Raw genomic sequence first — 17,579 nt, 5'->3', positions numbered from 1 at the left:
GAGAAGGAGGTGGTGATGGTTGTCCATCGGTCAAAGTGCGGTCACTGGGCCGTGGGTCTTGTTTTCTGAGAACGCCAGTGGACCCTCCCTCGGGACCTCGAGTTGGCCCCGGGTCCGGCCCAACCGTGTTCCTAATGGGGCCGCCTGGTTTCCCAGGGGATTTGTTTAAAGCCCCTCGGGGTCTATCCTGGACTGAGTTCCCCCCCTCACTCCCCCCTTATGTCTAGGCGGTGTAGGTCTTCCACAGCTCGGGTATGTTTCTGCCTTTGTGTAGGGAAACTTTTTGTTCATCCATTTATTTGCTAATTGCCAGGCCCCCTCCCAATCCCCCTTTATCGGGGTTGCCAAGGTCCTTTTCAGCGTTGATATTGTCTCCTCATAATGGCCTTCCAAAATCTGAAGGCCAGTTTGAAGCCAATTGCTGGCATTTCCACCCACGAGTATAGCTGTAGAATCATTTGGCCTAACTGGGTGAATGACTCCAGCCAGCATGTCCTTAATCCTGCCCAGTTGTTTCAGGGTGCTCTCTGACCTCGCTGCCCCTCGTACTTTATCCAGATGGTGGTGGCTTCGTAAGGGTTACCCCCCCCCCCCTTTTTTTTGGGGGGGGGGGGGGGGGATGGGTGTTGTATTGCGTGTTTATAGGGGGTTAGGTTTAGGTGTAGGGGTAGGGTTTTCACATAGACAATGAATGGCGAAGGTCGATATTCCATAATTCCAACTCAGATTCTCATCTACTAAACAGCAACTTGGTCATTCCATATACCATATTCCAAAAAAAATATGGAATATAAAATTTGACCACTAGATGGCAGTCTTGCTCCATATTCCAGATTCCATTTTTTAATTCCAAAAAATGACCACTAGGGGCAGTATAACCTAAATATTCCATTTTTTAATATAGATTCCACTAAATCCAGATTTTTATCTACTGCCATTGTAAAAAGTCAAATCTTAATCAGATGTTTTAATTAAGTGTTTAATGACTTCCTTTTGTGTCAGAAGTGTCAAAATTGACACGCTTTACCAGCACGACCCCAGCTTTCAGCCGGAAGGGCTCCCTAGTCTCTATCTCATTGTTTGGCAACATTGAAAGCAATCGTCAAATTTTGTCTCTGGAGTTGCAAAAGGCAAACCAAGGCAGTCGGGAGAGGGGGAATATGAGCCAGGTATGGGAATTGTTTTTGACTTTTTAAGCGTGGGTCGTAGACCGAAAAGAGAGACGTTTTCAGAAACGCCCCGAGAATCTGTCAAACATGCGTCAGCGCCGTACAGCTACTGCCATCTTTGGGACCAAAGTTTGCTCAAGCGCCACGAAACACATGCCTTCTCGTAGGGCCCGAGCAGCTGAGTCAGGGCGTCTTTGAACAAAAGCTCCACACCTTTCCTGTCCAGAGCTAGGGGGCGCCAAATATTGAGCTTTTTTACCTCGTTAAGTGCTGTATCTTTTGAAGGGAAGCAGCCTGGGGTGTGTGACAAACACAGTTGGAAAGCTCTCAGAGAGCTGTAACACATACGTCAGGCTGTTTTCAGAAACAGCCCGAGACGCTGTCAAACATGCGTCAGCGCCATACAGCTACTGCCCTCTTTGGGACCAAAGTTTGCTCAAGCGCCACGAAACACGCGCTTTCTCGTAGCTCTCTACGTCCTGAGTATAGCGGCCTTCAAATGAGCTGGCTGCGTCGCATCGTTGCCGAGAAATGTGGGCTAAAGTCATGTGAAATTGCTATGGTATAGGCCAATATTTGGAATCTGGAATGGAAATGTGGGTGCAATTGATGACATCATAGCTGGGGTTGGATTAGGGTTAGGACCACCCAAATTTGGTGATGGGTACAACTCATACAGCTGCAAAACAGATGCGAAGCAGAGGGAGCTAGCTCACTTTTGAAAATCTCATTAAAATTGGCTTCAGAACTGAGAAAAGCAACATGAGCTGGCTCAGGAGAGGCAGAAATCAAGGTGGGGGAGGGGTAAATTTGTAACTTTTGAGCCATGAGCAAGGCATCGACGGAAAGGGCCCGACGAGCTGAGTCGGGGCGTCTTTGAACTAAAGCTCCACCCCCTTCCTGTCCAGAGCTAGGGGGCGAGAAATGTGGGCTAAAGTCATGTGAAATTGCTATGGTATAGGCCAATATTTGGAATCTGGAATGGTAATGTGGGTTTGAATTTTTCACATTGTCTTTTTGGCCACTTTGTGGCGACCTTTGACCCCAGGGCCCCCAGATTCGGAACAGAGGATCCCCTGGAGACACTGAACAGTAATCCAAAGAAAGAAAAGCCCAAAGTTCTTTAGAATTCAATGGGACCAAAAAATCCTAATGGAAGGCTCGGTGGCACACGACAGTCAAAAATCAGGCAGAAATTCCCCAAAACAGCAAAAAATCTTTGCCATACACTTTCCGGATCGCACCAAACGGCTGACCTTTGACCTTTCCCAAGGTCACAGGGGTCTGAAACTCAGCATGTTTATCGCCTGTGGTGTCACGATGCACATCCTCCAATTTCAGCCCCCTATCTCAATGCCTCTTTGAATTATTACAAAAAAGCTTTGCTTAAGGCTATTTTAGGCCCGATGGCACCAAGCGGCTGACCTTTGACGTGTCACTGTCAGCCATCTTGATTTGACCTCTATGACTGCTGTGTCAGCAAGGTAAGTTGGGCGTTTTAGAAGTGATGGTGGCGATCAGCATGATGTATGGATAAAGACACAAACCCCAGCATAAGTTTGTCAATTTACTTAAATTTAAATTGATTAAACAGTGATAGAGAGTGGGGGTTGGGGGATAATTAATAATTTCATAGTCATCAAGTTGTGGTATAAAAAACATAGCTTCCAGATTTTACATTTTTCTGTAAATACATTAAAAGTTTGACTTCCAAAATATTGTACTTCCACATTTCAATACATGGTATAATGCATGCACATAGATTAAAAGTTGGACTCCCTGTGTAACAGAAAGTAGGGAAAACAGGTATTCCAAAATAGTGTACTTCCACATTTTAATATATTGTATAATGCTGCCACATAGATTAAAATCTGAACTTCCTGTGTCAACAGGAAGTAAGAAGTTCAGCAGTTCAGCGGGAGCAGCTGCATGGTGAGTAAGTGGTAGCTCTGTTGTTTGTTGATTTTCTTGGACAAAATGTTTTGAAAATGGTTTGTGTTTGCCTTATTCCACTGTCTAACATCACAATGTTAGACAGTGGACCCTGACCCTGCACTTTTGAACTTTTAAAAACTGTGTTATATAGCATTGTGTGTTGTGTACCAAAATGTTATGACATAGATGTAAATGTGGAATATTTCCAAATTTCAATCTGTCACATAATATAGAGATTGAAATTTGTTTTGTTTGTTTTTGAAGTTAGTTAGCTAGCTAGCTACATAATACACACATTTTAAAGCTAATTTGTCATCGTGTGTTGTACATTTCTGCCTTGGCCGCTCAGTCTGGAATTTGCAGTCATCAGAAGCCCAACAAATTCCGTAATGACGTTTATGTAAGCAGCTAGGCTTCGCAGCTTCGCTAACTTTCCTTGGCAAGCAAACAGGATCCACAGCAAGTTAACAGGTTATTAAAAACCATCTGACGGTACTTTTCATTGATTCCAAAAACTCCCAGCATGCTGATGGTTGGAGACAATGGACGGAGGGACCAGAATGAGTGTTACGGAGCTGTGTGAGATCGATGACCTGGCCACGGGTTTGGTGCTGGACCCTCTGCTGGGTTTCAGCACCCATAAAATGAACATCGCTCCTTTACCTGAGACCCAGTTTTGGGGTATTCTCAAAGAAACCCTGCTGAGCTTTCAGCATACACATGATTTCAACACGACATTTGACGCACTGACAGCGGGCAAACTGGCTGTTGACTATTTTAATTCTGTGGGAAGCCATCGTCAGCAACTGCTGAGGCAACATGTCTATCGCTACCTCAGTGCCTTTCTGTTGGACAGTGGTGTTAAGATAGAGTCCTGTGACAGATACTCTTTTGAGACCAATGGAGCAAAGGTAACCTCAACGAAGCACTGGTTTGCAGGACAGCGTGTCAAGGTGCTGCTGGGCTGCATAGCGGAGTTTAGTCCCGCTGACAGTGCTGTGCTGAAGGCTGGAGTCAATGACTTCAGCGTGATGTATTCCTTACGAAAACGCTGCGATCAGCTCTGGCTCGGGCCTGCAAGTTTTATTAACCATGACTGCAATCCAAACGCCAAGTACGTCGCTTGCAAGTCCTTTGCTTATGTTAAAGTGATTAGACCCATCTCACCTGGCGAGGAGATCACATGTTACTATGGTCCCAGCTTTTTTGGGGAAGGAAATTAAATGTGTGAATGCTGCACCTGTGAGAGGAATGGAGACGGTCGCTTTAAACAAAGAGGGAAGCTGCCTCATTGTGAAGAAACAAGGGACCCTGTAGGCCCAAAGTCCCGACTGAGGGAGAGATATTTTTGTGAAGAGGTGGAAAGACAGACGGTGTGCAACAGGGCATCTTCAAGACCAAGAACTGTGGCTGGCACTGCGCTCACACTCACTAACACAGCCAACACAGAACCTGTGTCTCACCCTGTCGAAATGAACAAGACCTGTAAGAGTACAGAAGCTGTAAAAGACCATTAAGTGTGCTGGCTCTTAACAGTGTGCTGACTCATAACAAAAAAGGTTTTATTGTTTGAATATGGTCAGTTTTCCCATTTTTGACATTAACATTGTGAACACTTGTCCTTCTTAGACCTCTCTAAATGCACAGGTTTCAGTGTTGTGAATGACCTCTTTGGCAAGATGGTAAGTATAAAATCAATAGAGTGTACTTTGTGATAGTTTGCTGAGGAGGCAGAGTCTTAATTTGGTGTATTATCTTTATCTGCAGAGCGGAAAAGTATGTGGATTGTGTTTTGCCAGCTACGCCAACTTGAAGCAACACCTTACAGTGTCCCACACCATTCCAAATAAATTGGAGTTCCAGCTTCTTATGAAATATGGGACTGCACGGTAAGATTAAATCAAATAGGTTTCTTGTATTTATGCATAGATACCCTGCTATGTTACCAGCTTAGATTTCCTGGACTCACTTATTTTTCATTTCCTACCGCAGAACTACAGACAAGTTGGACTGCGATCTTTGTGGGAAGAAAGAGCTCGTCCGCCTTGATAAGCACTTACAAGAGTCACATCTCATTACATTACATGAGGTAAGTGTATTCAATTGGTTTTAATTTAAAAAGATCTGTTGTAAATCTAATGTTTTGTTCCTCTTAAGTCTGTCTAATATCAGAATTTATTTGTTAATAGGAACGAGAACCTATCATGAGGCAGGCCAAGAGAGCAGCCATCGTGAAAGAGTTTGCTCAACTGCGGAGGTCCGACCCTGATGAGCCCATGGTATCGACGTTGGACATGGGGACTACCAGTCAATATGGTACTTTTAAGTTGTGTTAATTAGGGCCACGGGGCAATCGCACCGAGCACTGGCCCCTACAGCTAACGGCGAAAAAATTCTCAGTAGGAATGAATGGGAGGAGGTCAAAAAACAAACAACTCATTCGACTTTTCGTACTGCCTACTGCTGTCTACTGCTCCGGCATACTTTCACCTAGAGACTTCATTTAAACTTTAAACAATAGACACAAGAGGGCTTTCATCATCATATTCCATTAATTTTTCCATCCAACTATACACAAATTAATATTTAGTTTTCTATGTGTAGTTTTTTTATGGCTTTGCTGTAGCAACCAAAAATGTTTTGATTTCCAATTTAAATCAGTTAAATTTCATTACAGGGGATGATTGTCCACCTCCTGACTTGGAACTGTGTGACATTTCCGATACAGAATGTTTTGAGGAGCCACTAATTTCCACCCCTGTCCCTGGGCCCCACAACTCCTCCTCTTCCACTGACCCTACTGCCGGACAGCCACTTCCTTCCACCCCTGTCACTGGGTCCCACAACTCCTCTTCCACTGACCTTACTGCCAGTCACCCACTTCCTACCACCCCTGTCACTGGGTCCCACAACTCCTCTTCCACTGACCTTACTGCCAGTCACCCACTTCCTTCCACCCCTGTCACTGGGTCCCACAACTCCTCCTCTTCCACTGACCCTACTGCCGGACAGCCACTTCCTTCCACCCCTGTCACTGGGTCCCACAACTCCTCTTCCACTGACCCTACTGCCGGACAGCCACTTCCTTCCACCCCTGTCACTGGGTCCCACAACTCCTCTTCCACTGACCTTACTGCCAGTCACCCACTTCCTTCCACCCCTGTCACTGGGTCCCACAACTCCTCCTCCTCTGACCTTACTGCCAGTCACCCACTTCCTTCCACCCCTGTCACTGGGTCCCACAACTCCTCCTCCTCTGACCTTACTGCCAGTCAGCCACTTCCTTCCACCCCTGTCACTGGGTCCCACAACTCCTCCTCTTCCACTGACCTTACTGCCAGTCAGCCACTTCCTTCCACCCCTGTTCCTGGGCCCCACAACTCCTCCTCTTCCACTGACCCTACTGCCAGACAGCCACTTACTTCGACCCCTGTCCCTGGGCCCCACATTTCCTCTGCTATGACAGACGTTTTGAGTGGTTCGGTGGCAAGGGCATGCGATTGCAACTGCAAGCAGTTCATAGCCAAGTTGCTGCAGCTGGAAAGGAATGTGAAGGATTTGATGACAGCACGGTCACCCAACCGTATTCCCAGTAAACCACCTCTATCGGCACAAAAGGGAGAGCATGTAAACAAGGCGAAAAGTGGTGAACATTTATATGGTACGTTTTCCTTTCCTTTTCAGTTCAAATTTTGGGGAGAGAGGATAGAGACATTTACAGTTAGGTAATTCTTTCCCTTTTCACCTTTGTTTCTTGGGGTTGTCCAACTAATAGGAACTAACTGTTTTTTAACTGCAGAAAAGATTCTTCAAGACTTTAAAAAGTTTGGACAGGGATCACGGACAGGAAAAAAGGATGTGGAAAATGCGAAGCAGGCATCCTGCCACGGCCTTCGTTTTTGTCTGTACATGGCCGCTGGCCTGTCTCCCGATGCTGTTGCCCGAGACCTGAGATTCTTAACCCAGCTAGACAAGTTACGGGTGTAAGTATTTTTAGGGCCCGAGCAGCGACCACTGCGAAGCCCTCTTGAAACTGAAGGAATTTTTCACTTTTTTTCTTTCTTTCAGTGCAAAACTTGCAATTTTGATGTTTCGCCATGAAACATCAAGTTGCTATTACTCAACTGTACATGGTTGAATCTGACCCAAACTTCACATGTTTGATAAGAGTCCCAGCCTGAAGACATCTACATAACAATTAAGAGTCAAAGCGATTGCGCCATCTACTGGCCAGAGAAAGTAAACCTTGTGTGACAAATATCATCTGATTTACATGAAATTTCACGTTTGATGAGAGTCTCGGCCTGAGGACATCTATAAGACAATTAAAGACCATAGACAGTGTGCCACCTACTGGCAACAGGAAGTAAGCCTTGTGAAACAAACATCATTTGCTTTACGTAAAATGTTCATGGCGCTGTGGCCGCCACAGGCCCCGACTGGCAAGGGGTGCAAGGGCCCGATCATCGCTGCTTGCATATTTAATTCATCTCATATTTTTCTTGACCTCAAAAAGACAATTTTCAGAGTTAACCAGGCACAAAACACTTACAAATACAAATTCTTCTGTTGTCTATTAATTCCAATTTTAAATCTATGGTGTTTTGAAATAGATGAAAATTGAGAAGTTGGAACATGGAATGTGGTGGAACTGGAAGTCAGATTTAGTCACTTGTAACTCCTTACCTTTTCCCACAGCTGGACAACGTACCTTTTCAATAAGGGATATGCAGTGACTACGGTGAAGAACATGTTGACGAATGTCATCATGTTCCTCAGGCATGTTGAGAACTCCTTTGAGAAGGCGAGTAAGCTAAAAAAAAAAAGGCTTTCACCACACTTCAGTATGAGCTTAAGAGAATCATGGCTGAAGTCCAGAAGAAACTTGTCGTCCACCGGCAAAAAGTGCTACGCCTCAAGACAGGTAAATGTTTTCAATTTCTTACCAATTTCTATTTCTTATATTTTGTCATCGAAATGCATGCATGTCACACTGTTTTCACAGAGAATCAGCTTAGTGCAGTGAAAGAAAAGCAATTTATGGTTACTGCCAGGAGAAAAATTCCTGAAATGTTCAGTAAGTAGACTTCATTATTTACATTGGATTCCTTCTTCTTCAGTAGCTTGCATTCTTAACTGTATTTTTCTGTATATCGTCGCTGTCCGCTGCACTTTTTACCATTTTGACTTTCTACTTCCAAATTAATATCCGCATTCTCCCCCAGCAACAGGCAGCGTCGGGTGCCCACGTGACCAATGGAAAGACGTTTTATTACGTCATGTATGTAACACGTATCTCCATTGGGTGTCAGAACTGCCCATCAATGCGCGTACCTCCCACCTCTCCCGCCTCTCCTGCCCTCTCTTTGTTGAGGAATAGCGTCTGTGGAAGTCCAGCGCAGCAAGAGTCCCGTCGTCATTTTCGTTCACCAGCAAGGTAAAGTCTAACCATAAATCTATTGTTTGACAACTGTGTTCAAGTTTTCCGCTAGTTAATAGTCATTCACGATTGTCAGTTGTATGTGGTAGTTCACGTATTTTCGCTCTGTACAAGTCAATCCTGAGGGCTAACCGCTAGCTAACCTTAGCCAGCTAACGTTAATGGTGATTAGATGGCTAACATTAGCTAGAGTCCTGTTGATACTGATAATTATGTTTCGATCCAAAAAGAGTTTTGTTGCTGCCAACATCTACTAACGTTGCCTGTATATCAGATGATTTGTCATGTCCATAAACAGACTGTATACCGTCAGTACTTGGCAGGCTTATTGTAGCATCTAGAGCTAGGCTAATGTTGTTGTCCTTGCATCGAGTGATGCCGATCAAAAACTTTCTATAATCATGACAGTGTTGTTTGCGCTAGATTACTGACCGAGGTGTATTCATCGACGTCTGATGTGTCTGTTGTGTGCACTGTTTTCTCCTTTTCAGGCTAGACATGTCTCTCACTCTAGATGAGCTATGTAAAATAGCAAAAGTAAAATACAGTAGAGCAGTTGAGGCATTGAGGAGGGTCAGCAGCAGTGAAGAGGAAGGTTTGTGGAATAAATAGGGTTAAGTCAGCCACAGCAAAGGATGCAGAGTTTTTACAACATTAAATTATGTCAATATTGCATTCACTGTTCTAAATCTGTGCCGCCTTATCTTTTCAAGATTCACAAAGTGAAAAAGATTCTTCACAGGACTATGTTCCTAATGAATCAGAAAATGATGGTAGGTATTATTATTGTTATTAGTAATATTACATTTTTTGTTTAGAAACCTTCCCACTAAAAACTGTACCTCAAAGGGATTTCACAGATCTCACAATGAACACAGAACAATATTTCACAGTTAATGTATTTTAATGTATGTTAATGAGTTTTCTTTATTTTTCTCTGAATCAGAAGGACAAGATGAGGTGGAGTCTTCAGGTGGTGAGGGCCGTCTGGGAAGGCGGAGGAAGAAGGCTGATCCTGAGACCTGGAAGATCAGTGTCCAGAAAAGGAGGAGAATGAGGGGTGAATCCTATCTCGGAAAGAGAGATAAAGAGCCTGCGTTGAAGGAGGCAAGGCATATGGGGGTGCCCTGCCAATCTGCAGCCTGCCAAAGGTCCTCTAAACTGCACTGCAGACAAGTTGTTGAGTCAAAGAGGGAGGAGATTTTTAAATACTTTTGGGAGAAATTAGACTGGAAGGAGAGAAAAAATGTTCTCCAATCTTTAGTGGAGGTAAGCAGTGTGAAGAGGCGGCGGACAGAAGCAGATGAGTCCAGGAGGTCAGCATCCATTTTTTGTCACCTTGTTGTGGATGGTAGAAGACTTCGAGTGTGTCAACGCATGTTCCTGTCAACATTGGGAATAAAGCAGTGGTGTTTTTTGAAGTGGGTGGGGAGAAGAGGGAAGAGTCCTGAGCAGACTGAAAGCGTAAATGTGAGAGTGAGGGCAGGGACAGAAGAGAAAGAGTTCTTGAAGACCTTCCTTCTGGACCTGCCGAAAGTCCCCTCACACTACTGTAGGTCCTCCTCCACAAAGATGTACCTGGAACCTGTTTTCAAGTCGGTCAGCCACCTCCACACACAGTACAAGCGCTCTTGTGCAGAACAAGGTTTACAGCCTCTGTCAAGACAAGTTTTTTCCACTGTTTTTCATGACTTGAATCTTTCTCTTTTTCAACCAAAAAAAGATCAGTGTGATACCTGTTGCACATTTAAGGCTGGGAACCTTGACGCTGCCACATGGGAGGAGCATTGCATTAAAAAGGACTCTGCACGAGCAATGAAGCGGAAGGACAAAGATGAGGCAGGTGAGAAGACCTTGTTGGTGTGCATGGATCTTCAAGGGCTCCTGCTCTGCCCTAAGCTGCAAGCCTCCGCCCTCTATTACAAGACCAAGCTCAGTGTCCATAACTTCACCATCTTTGACATGATATCACACAATGCAACAAATTACCTGTGGCATGAGGGTGAAGCTGGTCTTTCTGCAAACGAGTTTGCTTCGTGTGTCGTGCATTATCTTGAAGCCCACCCATTGTATGAGGAGTACATCCTGTGGAGCGATGGCTGCGGCTACCAGAACCGAAACCTGCTGTTAAGCAATGCCCTCCTCAGGTTTGCTATGGAAAAGAAGAAGCCAGTGACACAGAAATACCTTGAAAGAGGCCACACCCAAATGGAGTGTGATTCTGTGCATAGTGTCATAGAGAGAAAACTGAGGCACAGAGAAATCTGCGTATCAGCTGAGTATGCAGCAGTGATCCGTGGTGCTCGCGCCAATCCCAGGCCATACGAGGTGAGGTACGTCAACCATGCCTTCTTCAAGGACTTCAAGCAGGTGAACCTCCGCAAGTCCATCCGACCAGGACAAACTGCAGGCGATCCTACAGTGCATCAACTCCGAGCAATCAGGTATTTTATCATACACATACATTCTCACACAAATGTTGCCTAATGTATTGGCTCTGAAAATGCGCGCACACACGCACACGCACACACACACACACCCCTTCTATGTAAAAATGCATTTAAAGAAATATGCTGAACCAGAGGGTTTGGGCAGAAGCAATAACTTACTGAACACACACCATGGACTTATCTCTAAACATAATCTCCACCTTGTATTTATAACAAGAATGACATCACAATTTAGCATAAATACTTGAAAAAGGAATTCTGCACACCTTCTATGTTAATACACTGTGTAATCTCTGTCCACTGTCTGTCTTTTCTCATCCAATTCTTTCATCCATCTCTCATTCTATTAGGTACAACGTGGATGGCACTATGGCCTACAAGATTTGTCACTCAGATGACTGGGAACCCTACCCGTGCTCATCTCTCAGGAGGAAGAGTGTCACCACAGTGACCCCGCTGTATGCATCCAGCCAGAAGATCAAAGAACTCAAGTTCAGGCACCTCCAAGAATTGAAGAAGGTTTTGCCACAAGACTTCCATGCCTTCTACGATGGACTTCAACATGAGTGATTGCCATCACCAGCTGCACACACACAAATGTACACAGTTGTGCCAAAGTGGTTACAGTTTCCCCTACCCTGGTCGTCAGGGCTCACTGCCCTGCATGTTTTAGATATAGCTGAGGTATACCTGATGAAGGTCGTTCATTCAACGTTGTTAAGTAAATTAGTAGAAAGCAAGAGTTTATAAGCTTATAACTAGTGTGCGGTCTCCTTTCTCCTTACCTGTGTCTTTCTTGGTGGTCCAGCACCTAGTCTTTAGGTTTTTTTGTGCGTGTAGCTGCCTCTGTTTTCCCTGCTCCAACACACCTGATTCAAATGGTGCTAACGAGCTGACCATTTGAATCAGGTGTGTTGGAGCAGGGAAAACAGAGGCAGCTACACGCTCCTTCCTTCCTTTCTCCTTACCTGTGTTGGAGCAGGGAAATATCTTGAAAAACAATTAGGGAGCACCCCATCTTGCTTTCTACTGATTTATTTATTTGTTTATTTGTTTGTTTGTTTATTAATTAATTAATTAGTGTGCGGTCTCCTTTCTCCTTACCTGTGTTGGAGCAGGGAAATGTTTAAAAAAAATGGAGGACAGTGAGTTAGTCAAGCAGCTAAACAATGTTACTTACTGTAAATAGTATTTTGTCATCTGAAAAGCCTGATAACCCTTTCCTGTCTGTTCATAATTGTATAATTGGAATGTTGTCATGTATTTTGTAATGTCTGAAAAAAAAATTTAATTAGTGAATGCAATGAGTTCTATTGAATCTTGATTAAAGCAGTTTCACTTTATTTGGCCATCATTGTCTGCTAACATAATTTACAGTGTAAAAATATAACATGTTATAGGATTAATATGGTTATTAAAAAATGAAATCATTTATTATTTAGCTTAGATATCATCAGAAGGTGTGCTGTTGAATAGATACTAAAGGTGTTCTGCTGAGGGGGGGGGGGGGCTCCCCTAGTTAGTTGCAGGGTTAGGGGTATTTTTTTCGGCAGGCCAGTCTTCCAGGAAAAGGATCCCCTCCTGTCTCCTATTAGCAGAGTGCACTAATATGTTAAGGATGTTTTTTCGGCACAACACCTGCAGGATTTGTAAAATTATCTTAATAGCCTCTGGATACAAGTAGGACGAAAGGTAGGTTTCTGCAGTATTTTGCATGGTGCAGTGTTATGCAGGAACAGAGAAATTATGACTGGGGTTTAGAAGATAATCTTTGTCTTAATAATGTTAGGTTTAAAGCCAGGGATAGACGATAAGATCTGATTTCCTTGTACCGAGTCAGACAGATGCAAGCATTAATATTAGATGACTCTTCGCCTATAGGCTATGGATTAATCAGATTTCAATATAAAATGCCAAAACAAATCTTAGATTAGGGTAATGTGCTATGTGGAAATGTAGGATAGCCTGCTATCAATAGTTTACGAACTTAGAGGGACATAAACAGGAGACTCGAGGCTCGTAAATGACCGGAAATCACTGGAACGCATTATTAAAAAAAACACGTATATCACAACAACGCACGTAAGTCCGATTAAAATTTTAAACGGGTCACTAATCACTGTGTAACTATAGGTTTTCATTTCGAGTCCTAAATGTGTCTAATTACTGTGTTTTGGGTTTAATTTGTAAGTTAATTAATGAGTAAAACAGTTTTTTCATGCTCCTGAAAAAAACGAGTTTTGGAGATACGTTTTTTTTAATCGGACAGCGACGATATATCTTGTCATGTTTTGTAGAAAGCTTAGCCTGCAATGGAGGAGAGAATGAGCATTCCAAGCTCATTGGCTACATAATGGGCTACCTGTCCATGCTCACCGGACACAGATCCGTTGTACTCACTAACATGACCAAGGAACATGTGATCAACTTTGAGACTTGGAATCATGGCAAGAGATTCCAGGTTCTGGTTAGTATTTATTTAGGTGTGGTGGGTCCAAGCAATGAAAATTTAATTGGTGAAGATAACATTAGTGTCTTTGTTGAAGTCAGCATTTGATAGTCCCACACATAAGTCACCAGTGATTCATTCTGCTCATTTAAAGTCCACCTCTCCACAGAAATACACTAATGTTGTGCATTTTATATTCTAAGGTGGATGACCACAAAACTGTGAAATCATTTGGCCAAGCTGCATTTTCCCTCAACAATGAGGAATTTATGTGGCTTGAAAACCTGACTGATGGCATGTGCTGTAAGCCAGGCCAGGGCAGCAAGTATGTGTTCCATTCAGCGCACGGCAAGCAGATTCAGAAGCCGTTAAACTTTCTCCATCTGGCTTGGGTGGATGCCGGTATGGAGGGGACTGTCAGCTTCAACAAGATCCGGAGCAGCGTCTCCACCCAAGTAAGAACTTCATATAAGTTGGATTCTGGCCATCGATCAGAATTTGGAAGTAGGAATCTTTGATGTGGGGGCTGGAATTAGAAGTGAGATGATGTTAATGTTTGCATATAAAACATATAAACACATTTTAGAGACTGGATGTCATAAGTTATACGTTTATTGAGAGTGTTGATTAAGACTGTTGAGACACAGTTGCTCAAAGGACTGTTTTCATATCAAACTTTTGTAAAAACTTCTTTGTTTGGGTTTCCAGGCCAACCAACACCTCTCCGAAAAGGAGAGGAAGCAGGTGGCAAGGCAGATGTGCCATGACCCCAACACAGCAGAACGAGTTTATGTCGCTCTGCCGGACAAAGTGACGGGGTATGAAACGAGAAAGTTGGAATGAAAGCCCTGCAGAGTGCTGTTGCAAACCCCTCTCCAGTTGACGAAAGTGATGATGATGAACTCATCCTAACTGCTACACCGGAGACAAGCTCAAATGAGGAGGAACCTGTCTACGATGATCAACCAGAATCAAGCTCTTCATTGTCTGAGGAGGAGTTGAGGAGGATGCGTCGAAAACGTGAGAGCTCTGTAAAGGGATGTGGAGTGAGTGTCCATGTTGAAGTTTCTTCTTCATCAGAGGACGAACTCCCATCACACCCAAAGCGCAGAAAGAGGTTGAATTTCACACCTGAAGCCAAGACATTGAAAGGTGACACGACGGATTTGCAAATCTACATTAAGTCACCTAGAAAGTGCTCGGTGTTGGTTGAGAAATTGAGACAACCAATTACAAACTTTTATTTGAGCAAAATGACTGCTACCAAGCCCCTGTTCAGGAGGAGGGAAGGCTTTGAGCAAGCAACTGATGCTGAGATGGAGAGTCTGCAAGCACCCCTTTTCGAGCAGGCTCCAAGGGGTGCGCCAGCGCCCCTCATCCTCACACAGGAGACAGCTGGATTCATGGAGGAAACCCCAGCGGGGCAGCTGATAGAAACCCCTGCCGGGGAGAACGAAGACCGTGTTCCTGAACCCCAAAATCAGATGACACCTGAGTGCGTGGAGGAAATGCCCGCTGACGACAGGCCAGCAACCCCAGCAGTGGAGAACGAAGTCCACGTTCCTGAGCCCCAAAATCAGAAGACATCTGAGTGCGTGGAGGAAACGCACGCTGACAACATGCCAGCAACCCCAGCAGTGGAGAACGAAGTCCACGTTCCTGAGCCCCAAAATCAGATGACACCTGAGTGCGTGGAGGAAACGCACGGTGAGAACATGCCAGCAACCCCAGCCGTGGAGAACGAAGTCCACGTTCCTGAGCCCCAAAATCAGATGACACCTGAGTGCGTGGAGGAAACGCACGCTGAGAACATGCCAGCAACCCCAGCCGTGGAAAACGAAGTCCAAGTTCCTGAGCCCCAAAATCAGATGACACCTGAGTGCGTGGAGGAAACGCACGCTGAGAACATGCCAGCAACCCCAGCCATGGAGAACAAAGTCCAAGTTCCTGAGCCTAAAACTTGAACGACACGTGAGTATGTGGAGAAAACGCTCGCTGAAAACATGCCAGACACCCAATTCTGGAGTGAGGATTTTTGAGTTGCAGGGGCGAGAATACTAAAAAGAGCACCAGCTGTGTCCAGCAGGCCAGAGCACCAGCACGGAAAAAGTGATTGCAGCAATCAATAAGTTCAGCGGCAGCATTGACCAGATGGTGAGTTAGAGTAATCCTGTTGTTTATAAGACACTTTATATTACCTTTTCTCCACTGGAAGGACAGGCTTGAGGGCACTTTTTATGTTTTGTTCAAAGGAAAAGCACCCTTAAGGGCCTTTATTTTTCAGGTTTTGTCCACAAGAAGGGCACACTTGAGGGTATTTTACTTTGTTTCCTTCACTGCACAGGTAAGGGTTTTCAGGGCACTCTTTACACATCTCCACTGGAAGGGCACCCTTGAAGAGACCTTTTTATGTGTTTTGACCAATGGAAGGGCAGCCTTGAGGGCATTCTCCTTTTTTTTTCATTGCATGGCCACCTCACAGGGCTTTTCATGTACACAATGTGTTGCAACTCGTTTGTGTTTGCCTTATTTCACAGTTTAACATGTTTATCAGGCAGCTTTGAAGGCACTTTATTATATGTTTTGTCCACAGGAAGGGCACACTTGAGGGCACGTTTTTGTATTTCATTTAATGTAAGCTCACACTTGAGTGCACTTTTTTATGTTTTGTCACTTTATGTATGCATGTAAGGACATCCTTGAGGGCACATTGCAATGTTTTCTTGGGGCATGGGCACCCCACACCCCACAGGGCACATTTCTAAGGGACTCAACAAATCATGTTCAAAGAAATAAATGTTCCTAACAGCATATGTTTGTCTCTGCCTTTTGCTTTGAGTTTGGATGAACTTCTCATCACTGGGGATGGCCAAAGATGCAGATCTAGAAGTACTTCAAAGACTCATATTTCAAAGACAGTGAGAGGTATCAGGCTCATTCCTATACTAAATGGAAGCTTGAACATTGCTGCATCAAACACAGGAGTCTGTGTCACTCTGGGTACCATGACCAGTGAGTTATCAAGCCAGAGAGTGCTTCCAAGTTCTCATCTATTTTGGTGCTCATAGATGTAAATCTGGAACTATTTCTGAGGCTCATAATTCAAAGATAGTGAGAGGTATCAGGCCCATTCCTATACTAAATGGAAGCTTGGACATTGCTGCATCAAACGCAGGAGTCTGTGTCACTCTAGGTACACGTACCAGTGAGTTATGGAGCCAGAGAGTGCCTCCAAGTTCTCATCTATTTTGATGCTCATAGATGTAAATCTGGAAGTATTTCAAAGGCTCATATTTCAAAGACAGTGAGGGGTATGAGGCTGATTCTAAGAAGAAATAAAAGCTTGGAGGTTGCTGAATTAAACACAGTTTGTAGTGTTACTCTAGGTGCATGTTGTCATGATGAGTTATTGAGCCAGAAAGTGCTTCGTAACTCATCTGTGGGGATGCTCATAGATGGAACCAGGAACAGAGGGGACTAGAGACACGGGCCCAAGCATTCCTAAAAGCTATCAAAGACCTTTATAATATGTGTGAAAATCAGACCATTCCACGTTCCATGTTCCAGAATGTACAGGTGGCGCCATACATTCCATGATCCATGTTCCAGAATGTACAGGTGGTGCCATACATTCCATGTTGTAGAATGGGCCTTGGAAGTGTAAATTTGCCTAAGTGTGACATGAGTTTGGGGAAAATGTTGTTTCAGACTGTGCTTAGGAGCATGTTTCAGACCATTTGGAGTCATCTGAGCCACATTCTGAGTGACGTCCCATGTGGCGCCATACATTCCATGTTCCAGAATGGGCCTTGGAAGTGTAAATTTGCCTGTGAGATGAGTTTGGGAAAAATGTTGTTTCAGACTGTGCTTATGAGCATGTTTCAGACCATTTGGAGTCATCTGAGCCACATTCTGAGTGACGACCCATGTGGCGCCATACATTCCATGTTCCAGAATGGGCCTTGGAAGTGTAAATTTGCCTAAGTGTGACATGAGTTTGGGAAAAATGTTGTTTCAGACTGTGCTTATGAGCATGTTTCAGACCATTTTGAGTCATCTGAGCCACATTCTGAGTGACGTCCCATGTGGCGCCATACATTCCATGTTCCAGAATGATCCTTGGAAGTGTAAATTTG

At 44.2% G+C, this 17,579-nt stretch overlaps 1 protein-coding gene across 1 annotated transcript; it reads left to right on the top strand.

Moving 5' to 3' along the window:
- The first annotated feature begins 6,575 nt into the window (after positions 1-6,575).
- Positions 6,576-14,717, top strand: LOC311032319 (uncharacterized protein). Its single transcript, XM_084038996.1, has 7 exons — positions 6,576-6,765; positions 6,904-7,087; positions 7,803-8,028; positions 8,110-8,181; positions 13,292-13,461; positions 13,647-13,898; positions 14,152-14,717. Exons 3-7 carry the CDS (start codon positions 7,968-7,970, stop codon positions 14,284-14,286), a joined length of 690 nt encoding a protein of 229 aa, XP_083895122.1. The 5' UTR covers positions 6,576-6,765; positions 6,904-7,087; positions 7,803-7,967; the 3' UTR covers positions 14,287-14,717.
- The last annotated feature ends 2,862 nt before the right edge of the window (positions 14,718-17,579 follow it).

Source organism: Eutrigla gurnardus (assembly GCF_963514095.1).
Source record: "Eutrigla gurnardus genome assembly, chromosome: 21".
Lineage (NCBI taxonomy): Eukaryota > Metazoa > Chordata > Actinopteri > Perciformes > Triglidae > Eutrigla > Eutrigla gurnardus.
This window is presented reverse-complemented; position numbering and strand designations above follow the sequence as displayed.

Bases quoted from the DNA above. Each gene is read 5' to 3' on its own strand.
- LOC311032319 (XM_084038996.1), top strand. From the start codon at position 7,968: ATGGCTGAAGTCCAGAAGAAACTTGTCGTCCACCGGCAAAAAGTGCTA. The intron at 8,182-13,291 runs GTAAGTAGACTT...CATGTTTTGTAG, and splicing joins AAAAATTCCTGAAATGTTCA to AAAGCTTAGCCTGCAATGGA. The intron at 13,462-13,646 runs GTTAGTATTTAT...TTATATTCTAAG, and splicing joins GCAAGAGATTCCAGGTTCTG to GTGGATGACCACAAAACTGT.